Source organism: Phyllobates terribilis, unplaced genomic scaffold, assembly GCF_046119375.1.
Source record: "Phyllobates terribilis strain yellow unplaced genomic scaffold, ASM4611937v1 Scaffold_4__5_contigs__length_816908805, whole genome shotgun sequence".
Taxonomy (NCBI): Eukaryota; Metazoa; Chordata; class Amphibia; order Anura; family Dendrobatidae; genus Phyllobates; species Phyllobates terribilis.
The window spans coordinates 662,955,839-662,980,970 of record NW_027362764.1 but is presented as its reverse complement, the minus strand read 5'-3'; the positions used below and the strand labels follow the sequence as shown (position 1 = coordinate 662,980,970).

At 48.3% G+C, this 25,132-nt stretch overlaps 1 protein-coding gene across 1 annotated transcript in view; it reads right to left on the bottom strand.

The window, feature by feature from the left end:
* Positions 1–21,617, bottom strand: part of ZC2HC1A (zinc finger C2HC-type containing 1A) — an 82,069-nt gene extending 60,452 nt beyond the window's left edge. The window contains exons 1-2 of the mRNA XM_073679477.1: positions 21,427–21,617; positions 1,896–1,963 (exon numbers count right to left, since the gene is read on the bottom strand). Of these exons, the coding sequence (XP_073535578.1) occupies positions 1,896–1,963; positions 21,427–21,442 (84 nt within the window). The 5' untranslated portion in view covers positions 21,443–21,617. The remainder of the gene's footprint in view (positions 1–1,895; positions 1,964–21,426) is intronic.
* Between the last annotated feature and the right edge of the window lie 3,515 nt (positions 21,618–25,132).

The following is a 25,132-nucleotide window of genomic DNA, read 5'->3' as shown; positions in this document are numbered from 1 at the left end:
TAAATGTAACACTGTGGTGACCAGTACTTTTCTATAAGATCTGCAGGGACCCAAAACTCTATTTCTGCCTCTGTGACTCCACAGCACAACTTAGGCCATGTTACCAATTCTAATTTTTTGGGGGTCTTCCCAACGGTGCAAAATAGCAGCAGAACCCAGGTGAGATGTACTCGGTCTGTGCATCCATCTGTGCACATGGCCGACCTTCCAGTCCTTGGCAGGAGATGGCGCTGAATAAATCATGATGGGTGAGGTCGCGGGAGGCTGTCAGTGAGCTCCTGCAGTCCTGGTGCGGTCACTTCCAGGATGCTGAACTCATTCTCCACTTAATAGATTTCCAATTACTGACTCATTCATGAAGGAAGCAACAAAGTGCACATGATAACATATTACTTGTGACACATTCCCTGCGTCAGCCTCCGCAAAACAATTTCAGTTTTCAATCCATTTTTCTTTTTTTAATGTATGTGTAAAATTCCCTATATTTTAGGTTATGTTCACATCACATTTAAAAGGAATCTGTCAGAAGGTTTTGCTATGTAATCTGACAGCAGCATGATGTAGGGACAGAGACCCTGATTCCAGCGATGTGTCACTTAGTTTTCTGGGTGCAGCAGTTGAGACACAATCTCAGTTTTCTCTGCTGCAGATCTAGCAGAGCTCTGAATGCTGAGCTGTGTATAATCCCTCCCATACCACAGCTTTTGTGTACATTGACAGAAAGCTTCAAATCAGTGCTGAGTGAGTGGTTGGACTAGGAGGCACGAGGGCAGCTTGTCCTGTAGTGATAATCTCCTGCTGATAAAACAGATTGTACTGAAACAGCAAAACACAGCCCAGTAAGTGACACATCGCTGTAACCAGGCTCCCTTCCCCTACATTATGGTGCTATCATATTACATAGCAAAAATCTGGTGACAGATTCCCTTTCAGCCTACAGTCAGTGAGTCCGTCAGGGCTTACGTCTGACGCAATGATGCCGGTGGAGTCACTGTGTGGTCGTATCCGACTATTTGAGGTTGGGTCAAAGATGCAGTCGACCATGTTTTGGAGTCTCAAATAGGCGGCCATGGCTGAAAATGATATCTGACAAGAGCACGCAGTGACTGTCAGTACAGGGGGAATCAAACGTGATGTGAACCCGGCCTCATGCAAAGCGGATGTAATATCATTCCTGTTATGTAATTTTTTATTAGTGAGTTTTTTTTCTCCCCATATGGGGAAATTGGGAGTCTAAAAACAAAAATGTACAATTACATTTGTGTTTTAAGTGTGGAATGACAGTTTTTCTTCAAGAAAAATTTCATTTAAAAAAAATGCTACAGCAAATCCGTAAAAAAAAAAAAAAATGCAATATTCATTTTGGTGGAGCTGAGAGAAACTGTCGTGAAAACACCAAAAGTGGTAAAACTCCAAGTTGGGCCTAAGTTTTTACGACTTTTCAATACTTTTAGACCAAAATTCTAGTATGAAAGCTTTGATGAATTGGGCCCCAAAAAGTCTGTAAAAGCCAAAAGGTGCTAATTTTTTAATGAAACCCAACTTCCAAAATTACTTTTAGCATTTTTTTTTACATTCATTTAATTAAAAAAAAAAAACAACATATCCTCAGAGGTGGACAAACTCTTCATACTGGCTCAAGGTGACATTACCGATAACAACCAATCAGCTTTTTGCTCATATAATTAAAACAGCTTCTTATAAATGAGAGCTGGAAACTGATTGGTTGCTATGGACAACTGCTCTAATTTTGAGAACTCTCTCCCATTATACCCCATGTATTATGCCCCCTTTATGTTCTATACTTTTACTTTCTCTCTCTAAACAAATATATTAATTAATCTTCTTAACAAATAATAATACATAGACACACACGCGCTTTATTTCACACATACCAAAGCAGGTGTAAGAAAAGTTCTGCCGCAGATTTTGCAGGGCTTGAGGCTTTCAGGGGAAAAGTCATCTGAAAAATATAGATTGTGGAATGAATACATAGGACCACAAGAATAATAATGCGTCAAAGACACCCCAGTGACGCGCGCTTGATAAAAGTTAGACAACTTGGTGTAAATTATTATTTGATTTAGCCATGCTAGTTCATAAAGTTTTACAAAAGTTTAATAACCGCTGAAAAAGTTTACACCATTAATTTTAGCTATAAATATGGCAAAAACCGGGAACAAACACCTTACTATATGTAGGCCATAGCTCACACAAACTCACTGCAGTGTCTGACATGACTCTGTCCTGTCCTACACAGTGCAGCTGCATGCTCCGCCGAGACCTAAAAATGCCCAGAAAACTCTCTGTATGAATAGCTATGCATATTCTGTGATATATACTTCTAATTCTCAACTGTATTTAAGGGCTGTCTGGCTTGTGGACATTTTTACCTAAAATTGGAAATTTGTAAAAACACAGAAAATGAAAAAATGTGTAATATTCCCTGTCCTTCGCCAGGTGAAATGACCAGACCATACTGACGTTTTAATTTTTATTTAACAAATCAATACTACACATAAAATTAAAAGGAGTATTCCCATCTCCAAGATCCTATCCCAATATCTAGTAGGTGTAATAATAATAATAATAATAATAATAATAATAATAATAATAATAATAATATTACCAAATACCTTTAATTAGAATTGTAGTATAGTTCTTCTAATTAGCCATGTTGCTTACCCCATGTGCAGGGCATTGCAGTAGCTTAGGTATCCATGATTACGACCACTCATATAGTGACAGTTAGTTAGTGGTTGTAACCATGGATACCTAAGCTACTGCAATGGCCTTCACATGGGGTAAGTGAAATAGTGAATCAGAAGAACTATATTGCATTTCTAATTGGAGGTATTTGCTAATATTATCATTACAACTACACCTGCTACATACTAGGATAGGATCTTGGAGATAAGAATACCCTTGTAAGCAACTTTGTAATATATCTTATCTGCTTCTTTCTCCTCTTGGATGGATCTTTCATGCCCAATTCCTGGGTAAAGTCATCAGGGAGGACAGATATTCACATTAACAAAATAGGATTTTAAAAGCACCAACTATCATTTGCTATGAAGGGGGAGGTCCTAAGGGCAGACACAGACATTCTGCTGCAAGCGCTCCTGAAAGAACAGTTCCAGTTCTCCACAGAACATTATAAGCACCAACTGTCATCTCTTCTCTCAGTAATGACCGATGAATTGAGAATTTTGAGAAAGAAGGATCAGTCCTGGAGGAGAAAGAAACAGATTTCTCTAATCAAATATAGTACGAAGTTTTTTTTATTTTTACATCTACTACGGATTTCTGAAATAAAAATTAAAATGACGGTTACTCTTTAACATGAATATTTATGTGCGGCAGATCTGAGTTGAAGCTTGCAGAAACATTCATGAAAAGACTTTATGTTACATGACATGATCTATCTGCATAGTACATAAAGGACAGAAGTATCACCTGGATGAAGCAAATAATCTTCATGATTTGGAGAGAATCTCCAGAAGTATATTAATTTTATAAAATGGCCTAAAATTTATTTAAAGAGTAATGCCTCATTCACACATCAGTTTTTCTGGTCAGTGTTTCATCAGTATTTTAAAGTCAAAACCAGGAGTGGCTCCAAAACACAGAACAGGTCCATTTCTTTTTAACTATAGCTTTTTCCTAACAGGTTCCACTCCAGATTTTTGCTTACAAACACCAACATGTGAATGAGGCCTTATTTTCTTTTTTTTTTTTTTTTTTAGAAGTTATCATCTATCTCCAGGATAGATAATAACTTACTGACCGATGGAGATTTGACAGGTGGGACCCCAAGATCCTGAGAACGGGGCTCTGCAGACCTCCGTCTGTATGGATCACTTGCTGGATATGCGCACCTCCACTTCATTATGGGACAGAAACAAAAAACAGAGCACTGTACTTGTTTTGTTCCAGCAGGCCCATAAAGAATGTATGCAGTTGTGGTGCACATGTAAAACCTCTGTTCAATTCAGACGGATGGACGCTACCACGAACGTTCTTCATGATGGACAAGAAAAAGAGGGATAGAGAGGAGGGGTCCAGAAACTCCTATTACAGTTACTGATGATGATTACACAGCTCCTTAGTGATAACAGAGCACAAAGCAGAGATGGAAAATAATGGTAATCAGCTCACCTTCCAGGGAGGACAATTCAGCGTGAAAACCACTTGGAACCCTGGTAGACCTCGTTTGGTCAGGGTGTGGTGCACGGAGTGTAGGAACACATCAGGCTGGTATCCATGTCAGAAATGGAAGAAGGGTCCATGAGGACTGGGCTCTAACACCAATGAGAAAATATTAAAACATAACTTTTACTGTGCAATTAAAAACATGGTGAAAAGAGAATTAAAAAAAAGATTAGGGATCCGTAATCTTACACGTTGTATAAGGGTTGTTACCCCGAAACACGTAAGCTTATAGATCCTTAATCTTTTGTTATGCTTTTTTTTCACCATGTTTTAATGGCACAGTAAAAGTTATGTTTATGCTGGAGCCCAGTCCTCAAGGCCCCTTCTTCCACAGAGCAGAGATACCCAATCTGTGGCTTGCAGACCCCTGATGTATGGCTCAAGGCTGTCTGCTAGTTTGGTATATTGCTAAGATTTGACAACAGTTTATAATTGTTCAGGTCCAACCTGTAAGATTCCCACTGATCCTGAGACAGAAGGGGCCAAGGTGCTAATATACTACTGCAACCCCTTCACCGGTGAGCACCCGACTGTGCAAGGAACTGGGCTGGAGCCATTTTCTTGAGTCTCCGGAGTTGTTCTGCACTTGTCCTGGACACTGGGAGACCAAGAAAAGATTGTGAAGATGGCTCAGCACTGAAAGAGCTCCACCGCCCAGAATCGTGAAGGTCCCATGCACATAGAATCATTATCTCCCCAACTATTTAGCCATCAGCTGCCTCTGAACTGAGATGTACAAGCTATTTTCTGTAATTAGGGGTGATGAAATATCATTCTCATTGTAACAAGACATGCCAGCCCCACCGCTCTACCCTGGTGATGCTCATCCCGCTATATTTTATATAGTGTATCCTATGGATGGCTGAACACACGGCATAAGAGACTGCACAACGCAGGACACAGAAAACAGTCGACTCCTCTGTGAGGTCTGCAGCTCACATGGAACTGGAAAAATATGTTATTCCAGGGAAAGAAAGTTGCATATGAGTGAAGTCATTGTCCTGGAAATGTATCATCTGCACGGAAAAAGCCAAAACACGGAAAAAGTGTAACAGTCTGAGAGGGAGCAAACATGAATGTCAAATCAAGTGACAAGACAGAAGAGGACAAGGTCAGGAGTTCCTCCCGAAAATTCAAAGACCAGTAAAAAGACATTTTCCGTCTTTTTGTATCCACAGGATTGTCCCTCCTCAGTGCCAAGCAGGAGGTCTGATCTGACTGGGTAAGTTCCCCCTTAGACATGGAGCCAGCCTCTCACCTTGTAATATCAAATCTCCGGCTTAGCTCTGCAGAGGAGCAAACACCCCGAAACATGTGGCTGAAAAATGAGTGTGTTTTGGCTTCTTATCCTAAATTATGGGTCGTAAGAGGGTCGATATTGATGTTTAGGATTGTCATGTCTCACGACTTGGGAATTATAGTTAAAATAGTTTTTATTGTGGGGATTTTTAACATATAACAGGGGAAAAGGGGAAGACATAATAAACATATACAATGAGCAATACAAATTAAGATTAATAACAATGTAAATTGTCACCCTAACTATCTAAGGGGGAAGGGAAAAACAAGGAAAAAAGTCAGGATTAAAGAGGGAGGAAAAAAGGGGAGAGAGGAGAAAAAGGAAATAGGAAACGAGGAAGAACAAGGAAAAGAAGGGAGGAATAAAAATAAACTGGAAAAGTTGGAGGTGGAAAAGAAATGGAAAAACAGGGAAAATGATACAGTATTGTATTATGATTGTATTATTGCTGTTATTCAGCTATGCAATCAGGTTTGCTGTTTGAAGTTTGTCCTGTCTGTCTCCCTGTAGTCTGGCTATTATGCAGGTAGCCTCTCCCTTCTTCCTCTTCTTGTTCAGTTTTCTTTCAGTATCCACTGCCTCATGTTCATCCTGTGTATGTCCCCACCTGCTGTTACTATGTGCATAATATAAGACTTCAGCCTGAGACTGAGCTTCTCCTGGAATCTTCTTACAGGCCCCTAATGCAGCTGAGATGACAATACAGTTATATGAAAAAGTTTGGGCACCCCTATTAATCTTAAGCTTAATGTTTTATAAAAATTGGTGTTTTTGCAACAGCTATTTCAGTTTGATATATGTAATAACTGTTGGACACAGTAATGTTTCTGCCTTGAAATGAGGTTTATTGTACTAACAGAAAATGTGCAATCTGCATTCAAACAAAATTTGACAGGTGCATAAGTATGGGCACCTCACCAGAAAAGTGACATTAATATTTAGTAGATCCTCCTTTTGCAAAAATAACAGCCTCTAGTCGCTTCCTGTAGCTTTTAATGAGTTCCTGGATCCTGGATGAAGGTATTTTTGACCATTCCTCTTTACAAAACAATTCCAGTTCAGTTAAGTTTGATGGTCGCCGAGCATGGACAGTCCTCTTCAAATGATCCCACAGATGTTCAATTATATTCAGGTCTGGGGACTGGGATGGCCATTCCAGAACATTGTAATTGTTCCTCTGCATGAATGCCTGAGTAGATTTGGAGCGGTGTTTTGGATCATTGTCTGGCTGAAAGATCCATCCCCTGCGTAACTTCAACTTTATCACTGATTCTTGAACATTATTGTTAAGAATTTGCTGATACTGAGTGGAATCCATGCGTCCCTCAACTTTAACAAGATTCCCGGTGCCGGCATTGGCCACACAGCCCCAAAGCATGATGGAACCTCCACCAAATTTTACTGTGGGTAGCAAGTGTTTTTCTTGGAATGCTGTGTTTTTTTGCCGCCATGCATAACGCCTTTTTGTATGACCAAACAACTCAATCTTGGGTTCATCAGTCCACAGGACCTTCTTCCAAAAAGAAATTGGCTTCCCCAAATGTGCTTTTGCATACCTCAGCCGACTCTGTTTGTGGCATGCTTGCAGAAAAGGGCTTCTTTCGCATCACTCTCCCATACAGCTTCTCCTTGTGCAAAGTGCGTTGTATAGTTGACCGATGCACAGTGACACCATCTGCAGCAAGTTGATGCTGCAGCTCTCTGGAGGTGGTCTGAGAATTGTCCTTGACTGATCTCACCATTCTTCTTCTCTGCCTTTCTGATGTTTTTCTTGGCCTGCCACTTCTGGCCTTAACAAGAACTGTCCCTGTGTTCTTCCATTTCCTTACTATGTTCCTCACAGTGGAAACTGACAGGTTAAATCTCTGAGACAGCTTTTTGTATCCTTCCCCTGAACAACTATGTTGAATAATCTTGCTTTTCAGATCATTTGACAGTTGTTTTGAGGAGCCCATGATGCCACTCTTCAGAGGAGATTCAAACAGGAGAACAACTTGCAAGTGGCCACTTTAAGTAGTTTTTCTCATGATTGCATACACCTGGCTATGAAGTTCAAAGCTCAATGAGGTTACAAAACCAAAAATAGTGCTTTAGTAAGTCAGTAAAAAGTAGGTAGGAGTATTTAAAACAAGAAAATGATAAGGGTGCCCATACTTATGCACCTTTCAAATTTTGTTCGAATGCAGATTGCACATTTTCTGTTAGTACAATAAACCTCATTTCAAGGCAGAAACATTACTGTGTCCAACAGTTATTACATATATCAAACTGAAATAGCTGTTGCAAAAACACCAATTTTTATAAAACATTAAGCTTAAGATTAATAGGGGTGCCCAAACTTTTTCATATAACTGTATCTGACAAAGGTCTTGGTGTGAGTACTGGTTCAAGACAGACACACATAGAAATGCTGTCTAAGGCTATGTGCACATGAAGCGTTTCTACTGCGTTTCCGCAGCGGTTTTTCTGCCTTGTTAATAGGTCTGCCAGCTATAGCAATGGTAATCCTGATGTGCTGTGCACATGATGTGGAAATTTCCGCTCAGGATTACCATTGAGGTAAAAACCGCAGCATAACCATTGTGCCAGCGTTTCCACCGCAAATTTGCGCCCATTGACTTGAATTGAACCGCAGTAAATCCGCAGGTATAATATCTATACCTACGGATTTGCTGCGATTCAATTAAAGCCAATAGCCGCGGAAACGCGGTGTGGGTGGTATCCGGGTCGGGAGAGGAGGATTACTACTCCTCTCATCCAGCCGCCACTCCCGCTGATAACAGCAAGAGCGGCGTGGCTGGGGGGAGCAGTAGTCTGCTCTGCCGAGCTGACGTGCCCGTGGTAAAAACAAAAAGAAAAAAGTAAAAATTAAAAACCTTATACTCACCTGTCCATCCGGCGCCCCCCGGTGTCCTCCTGGTCATCGGTCCTGGCAATGCTCTCCTCCCAGTGGTACACTGCAGGGCGAGCGCTCGCTCCCAGCAGTGTACTGTGCTGCAAGGACCTGCGGTCACGTGAGCAATCAGCTGATCGCTCACGTGACCTCACCGTGGGAACATTCTTCAGAATGTTCCCATGGTGGTGAGCTCACTGGGGCTGATCAGCTGATCTTCAGCTGATGAACCCCAGTGACCTCCTACAGCAGCATCCATACTGACAGGAGTGATTTTACACTCCTGTCAGTGTATATTGCTGTCTTCTACAGCAGTGACGTCAGTGATTGCTGAGGTCACTGCTGTAGAAGTGACCCGGATCGCCGAGGGACAATCGTTGGCGTAATCGTGGACTGCGTCATTGACGGCGGACAGGTTAGGGATATGGTTGTTTTTTTACTTTTTTTTCAATAGATCAATGGCTTCGCGGACAGAGTGCAATGAAAAAAATTATTAAAACCATGTGTTTTTTATTTCATTAAAATACTTTATTCTGGCAGTGTCTTTTATTGAAAAAGCGGCAATAACTTTACTACGCAGTTAGCAATGGGAGCATCTGATAGACGCCCTTCATTACTAACCTGGGCTTCACGTCAGCCGCCAATACAAGGCTGACGTTAACCCCAACCCCGTTACCTCACTGATCACCGCTACATGGCAGTGGGAAGAGCTGCTGGTTCCTCTTGAGTCCCGCGAACCTCAAGATGAAGGATCCTCCAGAGGCTTGCAGTTGTGTATAAACCTACTTTCAAAAAGTTGTGAATTTTGTCAAATGTTCCTCTTGAAGTTTTTTCTGTGTACGCCAGTTATTTTGGCACTAAAAAGTCTCATAAAAGTTTCAGGACAAAAACAAAGACCCTTTTTGGCTTTGCAAAAAATTCATAAACTGCGTAAAAAAACAACACCGAATGCCACAGGACAAAAAAGAAAAAAGTAATAAAAAAAAAACTGCAAATGAATCGGGGTCTAAATGTGTGATTTTTTTATAGGGGCTATGCCCCCACAAAGCTGTGTGCTTAGTTCACACTGTCAGTTGGAGCTGACGCGCTCTCTTTAATGTGCACAATGGTGTCTGCCTCTCAACTGAAGTGTATGGAGAATGTGACATCCAAAAGTGGAAAGGGGGGTTCCTAAAGCGAATTTGTAAGACAAGCAAAGGTACTTTGAAATATGGTAAATACTAAAGTAACCACTCAGCTTTCCCAGAATCCTGAAAAGAAGTTTCAGATTAGTTATATGGTAATAGAAGATCAGAGGATGTCAGGATGTCATCAAAATCCGTCTATGGGTTTTGGCGGGACCATGCAGCCCCCTAACAAGTATGAAGTCATGCACTAGAGATGTCAGACAGTAACTTATTCCCCTCTCCCTAATGAAAACACATGCACTTTCACCAAAACTGAGAGTGAAAGGAGAGTCACCAGAGACAGCATTTAACGTGTATAGTATGGCCATCTTTAGCCAAGTGAGGCTCTGGGTATGTTCACACCAAATTTTTTTTAAATAAATTTTGCCGTATATTCTACTCCAAAAATAACCCCCCCCTTGATTTCAATGATGGGAGATCTGCAAAAAAAGAGGGACGTCACCTATAGAAGCAGATTTCAACTGCAGCTGGTGGTCACACATGGATTAGCCCAATGAAAGAAGCAAAGCAGCATCTGAGACACGTGTGAACGCAGCCTTGCAGAGACGGCACAGCCGACATAAGCGTGTTCACGACTTTCTAGTAGAGCGCGGTCAGGGACCTTCTATCTCTGATTGTACAGGAATATTTTTTGAAGTTGGTATTTTGCGGTGTTTTATATTTGGTAACAGGGAGGAGATCTATACGTGTCCTTATATCTGATGTAATCCGGAATGGGAACTACACCCCCCAGCAGTGACATAAAAGAAGAATGGTAACTACACCCCCCACCACTGACATAAAGGAGGAATGGTAACTACACCGCCAACCACTGACATAAAGGAGGAATGGTAACTACACCCCCCACCCCCCCAGCAGTGACATAAAGGAGGAATGGTAACTACACCCCCCACCAGTGACATAAAGGAGGAATGGTAACTACACCCCCCACCACCAGTGACATAAAGGAGGAATGTTAACTACATCCCCCCCAGCAGCGACATAAAGGAGGAATGGTAACTACATCCCCCCCCCACTGACATAAAGGAGGAATGGTAACTGCACCCCCCCACCAGTGACATAAAGGAGGAATGGTAACTACATCCCCCCCAGCAGCGACATAAAGGAGGAATGGTAACTACATCCCCCCCAGCAGCGACATAAAGGAGGAATGGTAACTACATCCCCCCCAGCAGCGACATAAAGGAGGAATGGTAACTACATCCCCCCCCCACCAGTGACATAAAGGAGGAATGGTAACTACATCCCCCCCCCACCAGTGACATAAAGGAGGAATGGTAACTACATCCCCCCCCCAACAGTGACATAAAGGAGGAATGGTAACTACACCCCCCCCCCACCAGTGACATAAAGGAGGAATGGTAACTACATCCCCCCCCCACCAGTGACATAAAGGAGGAATGGTAACTACATCCCCCCCCCAACAGTGACATAAAGGAGGAATGGTAACTACACCCCCCCCCCACCAGTGACATAAAGGAGGAATGGTAACTACATCCCCCCCCCACCAGTGACATAAAGGAGGAATGGTAACTACATCCCCCCCCCACCAGCGACATAAAGGAGGAATGGTAACTACATCCTCCCCCACCAGTGACATAAAGGAGGATTGGTAACTACATCCCCCCCCACCAGCGACATAAAGGAGGAATGGTAACTACATCCTCCCCCACCAGTGACATAAAGGAGGAATGGTAACTACATCCTCCCCCACCAGTGACATAAAGGAGGAATGGTAACTACATCCCCCCCCCCACCAGTGACATAAAGGAGGAATGGTAACTACATCCCCTTACACACAACGACATAAAGGTGGAACGGTAACTACACCCCCACCAGTGACATAAAGGAGGGATGGTAACTACATCCCCCCCACCAGTGACATAAAGGAGGGATGGTAACTACATCCCCCCCAGCAGCGACATAAAGGAGGAATGGTAACTACATCCCCCCCCCACCAGTGACATAAAGGAGGAATGGTAACTACACCCCCCCACCAGTGACATAAAGGAGGAATGTTAACTACATCCCCCCCAGCAGCGACATAAAGGAGGAATGGTAACTACATCCCCCCCCCACCAGTGACATAAAGGAGGAATGGTAACTACATCCCCCCCCCACCAGCGACATAAAGCAGGGATGGCAACTACATCCCCCCCCCACCAGCGACATAAAGCAGGGATGGTAACTACATCCCCCCCCACCAGTGACATAAAGGAAAAATGGTAACTACACCCCCCCCCCCCCACCAGCGACATAAAGGAGGAATGGTAACTACATCCTCCCCCACCAGTGACATAAAGGAGGAATGGTAACTACACCCCCCCCACCAGCGACATAAAGGAGGAATGGTAAGTACACCCCCCCCCACCAGCGACATAAAGGAGGAATGGTAAGTACACCCCCCCCACACCAGCGACATAAAGGAGGAATGGTAAGTACACCCCCCCCACACCAGCGACATAAAGGAGGAATGGTAACTACACCCCCCCCCACCAGCGACATAAAGGAGGAATGGTAACTACATCCTCCCCCACCAGTGACATAAAGGAGGAATGGTAACTACACCCCCCCCACCAGCGACATAAAGGAGGAATGGTAAGTACACCCCCCCCACCAGTGATATAAAGGAGGAATGGTAAGTACACCCCCCCCACACCAGCGACATAAAGGAGGAATGGTAAGTACACCCCCCCACACCAGCGACATAAAGGAGGAATGGTAACTACACCCCCCCCAACAGCGACATAAAGGAGGAATGGTAACTACACCCCCCCCACCAGTGACATAAAGGAGGAATGGTAACTACATCCCCCCCCCACCAGCGACATAAAGGAGGAATGGTAACTACATCCCCCCCCCACCAGCGACATAAAGGAGGAATGGTAACTACATCCCCCCCCCACCAGCGACATAAAGGAGGAATGGTAACTACACCCCCCCCCCACCAGCGACATAAAGGAGGAATGGTAACTACATAACCCCCCCACCAGTGACATACAGGAGGAATGGTAACTACACCCCCCAGCACTGACATACAGGAGGAATGGTAACTACACCCCCCAGCACTGACATAGAGGAGGAATGGTAACTACACCCCCCACCACTGACATAAAGGAGGAATGGGAACTACACCCCCAACACCGACATAAAGGAGGAATGGGAACTACACCCCCCCACCAGTGACAGAGGAGAGGATTGGTAACTACACCCCCCCACACCAGTGACAGAGGAGAGGATTGGTAACTACACCCCCCCACACCAGTGACAGAGGAGAGGATTGGTAACTACACCCCCCCACACCAGTGACAGAGGAGAGGATTGGTAACTACACCCCCCCACACCAGTGACAGAGGAGAGGATTGGTAACTACACCCCCCCCACACCAGTGACAGAGGAGAGGATTGGTAACTACACCCCCCCACACCAGTGACAGAGGAGAGGATTGGTAACTACACCCCCCCACACCAGTGACAGAGGAGAGGATTGGTAACTACACCCCCCCACACCAGTGACAGAGGAGAGGATTGGTAACTACAACCCCCCACATCAGTGACAGAGGAGAGGATTGGTAACTACACCCCCCACCAGTGACAGAGGAGAGGGTTGGTAACTACACCCCCCCACACCAGTGACAGAGGAGAGGATTGGTAACTACTCCCCCCACACCAGTGACAGAGGAGAGGATTGGTAACTACTCCCCCCACCAGTGACAGAGGAGAGGATTGGTAACTACACCCCCCCACCAGTGACAGAGGGAGGATTGGTAACTACTCCCCCCACCAGTGACAGAGGAGAGGATTGGTAACTACACCCCCCCACCAGTGACAGAGGAGAGGATTGCTAACTACACCCCCCCACACCAGTGACAGAGGAGAGGATTGGTAACTACACCCCCCCACATCAGTGACAGAGGAGAGGATTGGTAACTACTCCCCCCACCAGTGACAGAGGAGAGGATTGGTAACTACACCCCCCCACACCAGTGACAGAGGAGAGGATTGGTAACTACACCCCCCACCACCAGTGACATAAAGGAGGAATGTTAACTACATCCCCCCCCAGCAGCGACATAAAGGAGGAATGGTAACTACATCCCCCCCCACTGACATAAAGGAGGAATGGTAACTACACCCCCCCACCAGCGACATAAAGGAGGAATGGTAAGTACACCCCCCCCCACCAGCGACATAAAGGAGGAATGGTAAGTACACCCCCCCCACACCAGCGACATAAAGGAGGAATGGTAACTACACCCCCCCCACCAGCGACATAAAGGAGGAATGGTAACTACACCCCCCCCCACCAGCGACATAAAGGAGGAATGGTAACCACACCCCCCCCACCAGTGACATAAAGGAGGAATGGTAACTACATCCCCCCCCCACCAGCGACATAAAGGAGGAATGGTAACTACACCCCCCCCCCCCACCAGCGACATAAAGGAGGAATGGTAACTACATCCCCCCCCCCACCAGCGACATAAAGGAGGAATGGTAACTACACCCCCCCCCCCCACCAGCGACATAAAGGAGGAATGGTAACTACATAACCCCCCCACCAGTGACATACAGGAGGAATGGTAACTACACCCCCCAGCACTGACATAGAGGAGGAATGGTAACTACACCCCCCACCACTGACATAAAGGAGGAATGGGAACTACACCCCCAACACCGACATAAAGGAGGAATGGGAACTACACCCCCCCACCAGTGACAGAGGAGAGGATTGGTAACTACACCCCCCACCAGTGACAGAGGAGAGGATTGGTAACTACACCCCCCCACCAGTGACAGAGGGAGGATTGGTAACTACTCCCCCCACCAGTGACAGAGGAGAGGATTGGTAACTACACCCCCCCACCAGTGACAGAGGAGAGGATTGGTAACTACACCCCCCCCACACCAGTGACAGAGGAGAGGATTGGTAACTACACCCCCCCCCACACCAGTGACAGAGGAGAGGATTGGTAACTACACCCCCCCCCCACACCAGTGACAGAGGAGAGGATTGGTAACTACACCCCCCCACACCAGTGACAGAGGAGAGGATTGGTAACTACACCACCCCCACACCAGTGACAGAGGAGAGGATTGGTAACTACACCACCCCCACACCAGTGACAGAGGAGAGGATTGGTAACTACACCCCCCCACACCAGTGACAGAGGAGAGGATTGGTAACTACACCCCCCCACACCAGTGACAGAGGAGAGGATTGGTAACTACAACCCCCCACATCAGTGACAGAGGAGAGGATTGGTAACTACAACCCCCCACATCAGTGACAGAGGAGAGGATTGGTAACTACACCCCCCACCAGTGACAGAGGAGAGGATTGGTAACTACACCCCCCCACACCAGTGACAGAGGAGAGGATTGGTAACTACTCCCCCCACCAGTGACAGAGGAGAGGATTGGTAACTACACCCCCCCACACCAGTGACAGAGGAGAGGATTGGTAACTACTCCCCCCACACCAGTGACAGAGGAGAGGATTGGTAACTACACCCCCCCACACCAGTGACAGAGGAGAGGATTGTTAACTACTCCCCCCACACCAGTGACAGAGGAGAGGATTGGTAACTACTCCCCCCACCAGTGACAGAGGAGAGGATTGGAAACTACACCCCCCCACCAGTGACAGAGGGAGGATTGGTAACTACTCCCCCCACCAGTGACAGAGGAGAGGATTGGTAACTACACCCCCCCACCAGTGACAGAGGAGAGGATTGGTAACTACACCCCCCCCACACCAGTGACAGAGGAGAGGATTGGTAACTACACCCCCCCACATCAGTGACAGAGGAGAGGATTGGTAACTACTCCCCCCACACCAGTGACAGAGGAGAGGATTGGTAACTACACCCCCCCACACCAGTGACAGAGGAGAGGATTGGTAACTACTCCCCCCACCAGTGACAGAGGAGAGGATTGGTAACTACACCCCCCACCACCAGTGACATAAAGGAGGAATGTTAACTACATCCCCCCCCCACTGACATAAAGGAGGAATGGTAACTGCACCCCCCCACCAGTGACATAAAGGAGGAATGGTAACTACATCCCCCCCAGCAGCGACATAAAGGAGGAATGGTAACTACATCCCCCCCCCAACAGTGACATAAAGGAGGAATGGTAACTACACCCCCCCCCCCACCAGTGACATAAAGGAGGAATGGTAACTACATCCCCCCCCCCCCCACCAGCGACATAAAGGAGGAATGGTAACTACATCCTCCCCCACCAGTGACATAAAGGAGGATTGGTAACTACATCCCCCCCCCACCAGTGACATAAAGGAGGAATGGTAACTACATCCCCTTACACACAACGACATAAAGGTGGAATGGTAACTACACCCCCACCAGTGACATAAAGGAGGGATGGTAACTACATCCCCCCCACCAGTGACATAAAGGAGGAATGTTAACTACATCCCCCCCAGCAGGGACATAAAGGAGGAATGGTAACTACATCCCCCCCCACCAGTGACATTAAGGAGGAATGGTAACTACATCCCCCCCCACCAGTGACATAAAGCAGGGATGGTAACTACATCCCCCCCCACCAGTGACATAAAGGAGGAATGGTAACTACACCCCCCCCCCACCAGCGACATAAAGGAGGAATGGTAACTACATCCTCCCCCACCAGTGACATAAAGGAGGAATGGTAACTACATCCTCCCCCACCAGTGACATAAAGGAGGATTGGTAACTACATCCCCCCCCCCCACCAGTGACATAAAGGAGGAATGGTAACTACATCCCCTTACACACAACGACATAAAGGTGGAATGGTAACTACACCCCCACCAGTGACATAAAGGAGGGATGGTAACTACATCCCCCCCACCAGTGACATAAAGGAGGGATGGTAACTACATCCCCCCCCCCACCAGCGACATAAAGGAGGAATGGTAACTACATCCCCCCCCCCACCAGCGACATAAAGGAGGAATGGTAACTACATCCCCCCCCCCACCAGCGACATAAAGGAGGAATGGTAACTACACCCCCCCACCAGCGACATAAAGGAGGAATGGTAACTACACCCCCCCACCAGCGACATAAAGGAGGAATGGTAAGTACACCCCCCCCCACCAGCGACATAAAGGAGGAATGGTAACTACATCCCCCCCACCAGTGACATAAAGGAGGGATGGTAACTACATCCCCCCCCCCACCAGCGACATAAAGGAGGAATGGTAACTACACCCCCCCCCCCACCAGCGACATAAAGGAGGAATGGTAACTACATCCCCCCCCCCACCAGCGACATAAAGGAGGAATGGTAACTACACCCCCCCACCAGCGACATAAAGGAGGAATGGTAAGTACACCCCCCCCCACCAGTGACAGAGGAGAGGATTGGTAACTACACCCCCCCACACCAGTGACAGAGGAGAGGATTGGTAACTACACCCCCCCACACCAGTGACAGAGGAGAGGATTGGTAACTACACCCCCCCACACCAGTGACAGAGGAGAGGATTGGTAACTACACCCCCCCACACCAGTGACAGAGGAGAGGATTGGTAACTACACCCCCCCCACACCAGTGACAGAGGAGAGGATTGGTAACTACACCCCCCCACACCAGTGACAGAGGAGAGGATTGGTAACTACACCCCCCCACACCAGTGACAGAGGAGAGGATTGGTAACTACACCCCCCCACACCAGTGACAGAGGAGAGGATTGGTAACTACACCCCCCCACACCAGTGACAGAGGAGAGGATTGGTAACTACAACCCCCCACATCAGTGACAGAGGAGAGGATTGGTAACTACACCCCCCACCAGTGACAGAGGAGAGGATTGGTAACTACACCCCCCCACACCAGTGACAGAGGAGAGGATTGGTAACTACTCCCCCCACCAGTGACAGAGGAGAGGATTGGTAACTACTCCCCCCACCAGTGACAGAGGAGAGGATTGGTAACTACACCCCCCACACCAGTGACAGAGGGAGGATTGGTAACTACTCCCCCCACCAGTGACAGAGGAGAGGATTGGTAACTACTCCCCCCACCAGTGACAGAGGAGAGGATTGGTAACTACTCCCCCCACCAGTGACAGAGGAGAGGATTGGTAACTACACCCCCCCACACCAGTGACAGAGGGAGGATTGGTAACTACTCCCCCCACCAGTGACAGAGGAGAGGATTGGTAACTACACCCCCCCACCAGTGACAGAGGAGAGGATTGGTAACTACTCCCCCCACCAGTGACAGAGGAGAGGATTGGTAACTACTCCCCCCACCAGTGACAGAGGAGAGGATTGGTAACTACACCCCCCCACCAGTGACAGAGGAGAGGATTGGTAACTACACCCCCCCACACCAGTGACAGAGGAGAGGATTGGTAACTACTCCCCCCACCAGTGACAGAGGAGAGGATTGGTAACTACACCCCCCCACCAGTGACAGAGGAGAGGATTGGTAACTACACCCCCCCACATCAGTGACAGAGGAGAGGATTGGTAACTACTCCCCCCACCAGTGACAGAGGAGAGGATTGGTAACTACACCCCCCCACACCAGTGACAGAGGAGAGGATTGGTAACTACTCCCCCCACCAGTGACAGAGGAGAGGATTGGTAACTACTCCCCCCACCAGTGACAGAGGAGAGGATTGGTAACTACTCCCCCCACCAGTGACAGAGGAGAGGATTGGTAACTACACCCCCCCACCAGTGACAGAGGAGAGGATTGGTAACTACTCCCCCCACCAGTGACAGAGGAGAGGATTGGTAACTACTCCCCCCACCAGTGACAGAGGAGAGGATTGGTAACTACTCCCCCCACCAGTGACAGAGGAGAGGATTGGTAACTACTCCCCCCACCAGTGACAGAGGAGAGGATTGGTAACTACTCCCCCCACCAGTGACAGAGGAGAGGATTGGTAACTACAACCCCCACCAGTGACAGGAGAGGATTGGTATCCGCAGCAGAGGTGACCTCCAGAGCAGATTCCCAGCTGTCCCCCTGGCTGCTGCTGGTCACCAGTAAGGGCTATGATTACCGAACCACCTAATGATCGGGGGGCTTGTCATATCCATACAGGGGGCTCAGAAGCAGCTCCCAGCACAACTCCTGCACTCGGGACAATATAATTATAAGGATGGAAACTGCTATTTCTAATAGCCACAATTTGGTAGGCAGCAGCCACAGGACTGAGATGCAGCAGATGTGAATTTGTGCACGGAAAATCCGCAGCGGATTATAGAAATGTGCACAAATCTCATCCGCATGCAGGATATTAAAATCTGGATTTTCTGGATGTATTCTAAGACAATGCTAAGAATATTCATGTTTTACAGTATTCATAGAGATTATCCAGGATTACAGAGAGTGTTGGCTGCTTTCTGCCACAAAACAGCGCCACGTCTGTGTACAGGTGGTGTGTGGTATTGCTGCTCACTACACAGAAGCTGATCTGTAACACCACACACCACCTGTAGAGAGGTGTGGCGCAGGTTTTGGAAGCAAACAGAAAAGTGTTTCTAACTATCAACCCCTATAAGGCCATGGCCCCACTATCAGTATTTGGTCAGTATTTGGTCAGTATTTTTTCTCAGGAGTGGGAGCCGAAACCAGGCGAGGAACAATCAGAGAAAAGGTATAATAGAAACAAGTCACCAATTCTGCATTTATCACCCACTCCTGGTTTTGGCTCCCACTCCTGAGAAAAAATACTGACTGAATACTGACCAAATACTGATAGTGGGGCTGTGGCCCGAGGTGTGGAGTTTTAGCTGACGGCACACAGGACCTTACAGGGGTGGTCTGCCTATGTGTCAGACGCTTCTAGCAGGTAGCACTACATGAAATAGGCCCCCTTCCACTGTGACACGGACACGTCTGCCCCATCCTCTTCTGGTTGCTCAGACTGGCTCCATCCGCTTGTCTTCATTATCTAGTGCAGTCGCTTCACCTGACCTCCTTGCTGATGGGCTCCACAATGCCCTATTATAGCCTAGGGATGCAATATAAGGGGTCCGTACAATGAATATCAGGGGGGCAGTGCAGGTGAATAGGGCGGCATTATGACCTCTGTCATATGGTGACAAGCTCCAGCGCTGTGCCCATCCCCTGCCTTCTGGATTGTGAACTGTATTGGCATGAACAAGACTGGGACACAGCGGGGTCCGGTGGTGAAGCCGGGGGTCACAGGTGCCACTCCGCTCTCCAACCCACAGGCCACAGAATTCAGCACAGGCAGAGCAATGGCGTCACTGTGCCACCTGTGCCCTTGTGCTCTGTGAGCCGGGAGGAATCTGTCACACGGGTTACATCAGTATAAACGTTATTTATTTTGTAGGGAATGGCACAAAATGGATTATTACTTTTAGAGGGGGCATAATTACTTTTTAATAAGGCAAGAATACATTCTAAAGGAGGCACCCGAGGGCATTATTATTACAGGGTTAGGCTGAGACCCTGGGACTGGGAGCCTCCTCTAAGCCCCTGGGTAGTGGCACAATCCTCCTGCACAAGTATGATCACAGCGGCCTTGATCATTGGTAAAGGCTGGCACACAGCAGAGGCTGGCACGGCAGGCACGAAGCAGAGCCTGGCACGGCGGGCACACAGCAGAGCCTGGCACAACGGGCACACAGCAGAGCCTGGCACGGCAGGCACAAAGCAAAGGCTAGCACACAGCAGAGGCTGGCACGGCAGGCACACAGCAAAAGCTGGCACGGCAGGCACACAGCAGAGGCTGGTACGGCAGTCACACAGCAGAGGCTGGCACACATGCAGAGGTAGTTACACAGCAGAGGCTGACACGGCAGACACACAGCAGAGGCTGGCACGGTTAGCACACAGCAGAGGCTGGCACACAGCAGAGCCTGGCACGGCAGGCACAAAGCAAAGGCTGGCACACAGCAAAAGCTGGCACGGCAGGCACACAGCAGAGACTGGCACAGCGGGCACACAGCAGAGGCTGGCACATATGGCACACAGCAGAGGCTGGCACATATGGCACACAGCAGAGGCTGGCACATATGGCACACAGCAGAGACTGGCACACAGCAGAGGCTGGCACGGCAGGCACACAGCAGAGGTAGTTACACAGCAGAGGCTGACACGGCAGACACAGAGCAGAGGCTGGCACGGTTAGCACACAGCAGAAGCTGACACACAGCAGAGGCTGGCACGGTTGGCACACAGCAGAGGCTGGCACACAGCAGAGGCTGGCACGGCAGGCACACAGCAGAGGTTGGCACACAGCAGAGGCTGGCATGGTTGGCACGATTGGCACACAGCAAAGGCTGGCACGGTTGGCACACAGCAAAGGCTGGCCTCTGCGGCTGGCACGGTTGGCACGATTGGCACACAGCAAAGGCTGGCATGGTTGGCACACAGCAGAGGCTGGCACGACTGGCACACAGCAGAGGCTGGCACACAGCAGAGGCTGGCACGGCTGGCACAGAGCAGAGGCTGGCACAGTTGACACAGCAGAGGCTGACACACAGCAGAGGCTGGCACATTTGGCACACAGCAGAGGCTGGCACGGCTGGCACAATGTACCCATTCCCCTCGGTCCCGGGCAGGAGCACTGTCAGCTGTAGCGCAGCCCCGGGCAGCAGCAGAGGCGCCGCAGCAATCTGTGCCGCCCAGTGCCGGTATCCGCCAGTGACAGATGTGATCCGCGGCGCAGGCCCGGTGCTGCTTCTTGAGGGATTACTGAGCATCCTCGGCCGGGGCCATCTGTGCAGTCAGCCTGCAGAGCTCCGCGATTAGCCCTAATCCGCTGATGCTGTGAGCCCGGGGTGACCCTTCCTCAGCCCAGGTGACCACCAGACCCCCGGAGCCCCTCCTTACCTTCCATATCCTCCATGGTGGCTCCCCCTAGATGTGTCGCTCGGCCGCACTCTCCGGCTACCACGGTAACGGAGGCACGCCCGGCTCCCCGGGAACCAGGCCGGTAATTGGCTGAAAGAGGCAGTGTCACCAAGCAGCGAGCTCACAACAGTGGGCGTGTCTGACCGGGAGGAGACGTCAGAAGGCTGAAGAAAGGGCGTGATCAAACAGCCGGGGGCGTGGTCATATAACCCGCATGTACAGGACAGCGCTACACCGAGTGTCTGCCAGTGCGGGGGGCGAGGCCTGTGCCTGTATCCATGGGCGGAGTCTCCGGTGGTGGACGTCATCCAATCAGCGCCTGAGGGAGTGTGTAGAACGTTGGTGAAGCGATCAGTGAATAGCTGGAGCTCCGGCCATGTGTGTCTGCCAGACGTGGGTGGAGCCGGCTGTGTGCGGTGATCACGGAGCCGGCGCTGTGGTCTCTGTCATCGTCCTTGTGCATAAGTCTCTGATCAGGGGAGGGGGGGCATCTAAGTCTGTGTTCACACTGCTAATGTTTTTGCCTGAACAAGTTTTTAAAAATATGGAGTTGCATGCAATTTTTTTTAGGCTGATTCCTCTTGGAATTAGCTCCAGACTTGGCACATCAAGTCAAAAGTCAGTAAAAAAAAGTGAAATACTTTAGGAAAAGTAAGTCCGCTTGAAAAAAAAAAAAAATCCCCAAAAATGGAGAGTTTCCTAAAACAGTTTCTGCTAGAAAAGTTTAACTGCTTTGTCCACCTCCAAAAAACTCTGCCTAGGTGTACCCCTGTATGTCCCCAAACTCATTTGCAAAAAGCAATCAGCCATATCAAGGGGGTAGAAATGAGGTGGAAGGGATTGTCCAGGCTGAAGAAATTCTTTACCGGGGACATGAGTGAACACAATTACAGCTGCCATTCTCCCTTAGACTATGTTCCCAGGTGTTTTTGGTGAGTTTTTTTACTCTGTATTTTATAAAAAATGCAAGTAACCTTTAATAGGTGCCAAAAATCTGCAACATCAAAAGCCATAGCCATAGGCTATGTTCACACATGTTGGGTTTTTTAGCATCACAAATCTGCAGCCGGGGTCTCTCTTCTGCGTTCCACGGTGGCTGCCAGGCTGTGGGTGGGGTTACCCCCCCCCCCGCGTCACACCTAGCATCCACCGCGCGCTTTCCCAATGAATGGGGAGGGGCAGAGCGCGCGGTGGATGCCGGGGGTGACGCGGGGATTAACCCCGCCCACAGCCTGGCATCCACCGAGGAACGCAGAAGACAGAGACCCCCGACTGCTGCCAGCACTTGTCGAGACATCAGCGGATGTCAGAGCCGGCTGCAGCCGGGGGTCACGTGATGCCTGTCAGCGGCCAGTGATAGCGCCACTCACAGGCAGCATCTGCAATGTAAGCTAATTACAAAAATCCTTAGGGGCCCCAGGGGGATACATTGGGGGGTAATATAAAGTACTGGACAACCCCTTTTAAGTAGATAAGTCTCCAAGTTAGCACTTTTCAACTCATCTCCACTTTTTCCAATAAAAGCATCTGAAATAGATGTCTTGATTAAACAATATCATAACATTTATTGTGTACAACTCCTGTGCAGACTTATGAGCAGGGGCGGAACTACCGCCCGTGCAGACGGTTCATTGAACGGGGGCCCCGAGGGAGAGGGGGCCCCTCCAGCCTCCAGCAGGGCCGCCATCAGGGCATGTCTGCCCTGACTCCAGTATGGGGCCCAGCCGGTAGGGGCCCCCTTGGGGGCCCCCCTCTTGTGCGTCTCTCTCCTCATGGGGCCCCCGGCCCCATGCTAAGCGCCGGGTCCGGGACATCTCAGCGCTGCGCTGCGCTCCTGCGGCAGCGCTTTCATGATTCCCCTGACTTATGGTCATGTGACGGCGCCGTCACATGACCGGAAGTCAGGAGAACCTGGTGTCAGCGATTTGGACGAGCGCCAGGATTCTGCAGGGATCGCATGGGGGTAAGTATAACAAGTTTTTTTTTTTTTAAATACAATTTACTAGGAGTGGGGGGAATGGGAGATGCACATGTGGGGGGGGATGAGAGATGCACATGTGGTGGAGGGGGATGAGAGAGGTGCACATGTGGGGGAGGGGAATGAGAGAGGTGCACATGTGGGGGAGGCGGATGAGAGAGGTGCACATGTGGGGGAGGGGGATGAGAGAGGGGCACATGTGGGGGAGGGGGATGAGAGATGTGCACATGGTGGGGTGGTGAGAGCTGCACATGGGGGAGATGAGAGCTGCACATGGGGGAATTGGGAGAAAATGAGCTGCACATGGGGGAATTGGGAGTAGGGGGATAATGAGCTGCACATAATGAATGTGGGGTGGGGGACAGTAAATGATAAATGATGATGGGGTGGGGAGAGCACGGACATGATATAATGAATTGGGGCAGGGGGTGCATGTAAATAATGAATGCGGGGAGCAGGAAGTATAGAGTAGAGAGCGTTGCGGATGCAGGAGTGTAACTGGTAACAAATTGGCGGAAAGAGTAGAGGTTCTAATTAAATTATATATTAAGTGCCTATTTACAGTTAATGGGGGCACCGTGGTGGATTACAATTTATATTTGGAATGGTAGGTTGCATAATAACTAACCATATATTGATGGTGGATGCACGTCTGTATTCAGCTGCGTAATGTAGAAGTTGGGGAATGTGCTCTAGATAACTGTGCTATTTTATGCAGAGACGAGTCCTGGCTGGAAGACGTGATGGCGGTCTGTGCTGGATGAAGGAGAAAAGCGTAGCTGAAGGACTTCACCTAGAGACGTCACCAGTGAGTCAGTGCATTACATGTACACTTACACTATATACTATGTACCGGGCTCCTGTGTATAATGTCACTGGTGATCACTGTATTACCTGTACACTGACACTATATACAGAGCTCCTGTGTATAATGTCACTGGTGATCACTAGATTACCTGGACACTTACATTATACATACCATGTATAGAGCTCCCGTGTATAATGACACTTATGGTAATATTAGTAATGTGGTGGTAATATTAGTAATGTGGTGGTAATATGTGGTCTGGTCATGGTGTGACAGTTTTTCTCCCTTCTGTGTGGTATTATTCGGTCACTATGTTGTGGTAATATGTGGTCTGGTCATGGTGTGGTGGTATTATTGGTCATTTAAAAAAAAAAATGTATATGACACATTCCCTTAAAGAAAACTAAATAAAAATATATCTAAAAAGAGTATTGGATATTTTAAGAAAATTTTAATAGGTTAGAGTAGGGCCCGGCCAGAAGAGTCTACCTTATCGTGGTGGCGGCTTTAAAAATCTTTTGGCCAAAACAAAAGCTGATGGCTATGCATGTGGCACCGTCACATGGCCGAACGTCAGGAGAGCCTGGTGGCAGCGACGTGGACGAGCGCCAGGATTCTGCAGGGATCGCATGGGGGTAAGTATAACAAGTTTTATTTGTTTTAAATACAATTAATTAACTAGGAGTGGGGGGGATGAGAGATGCACATGGGGGGGATGAGAGATGCACATGGGGGGGATGAGAGATGCACATGGGGGGGATGAGAGATGCACATGGGGGGGGGATGAGAGATGCACGGGGGGGGGTGAGAGATGCACCGGGGGAGTGAGCTGCACATGGGAGGGCGAGAGATGCACATGGGGGGGTTATGTTTACATAACTTTGTTGTCTTATGAAGCG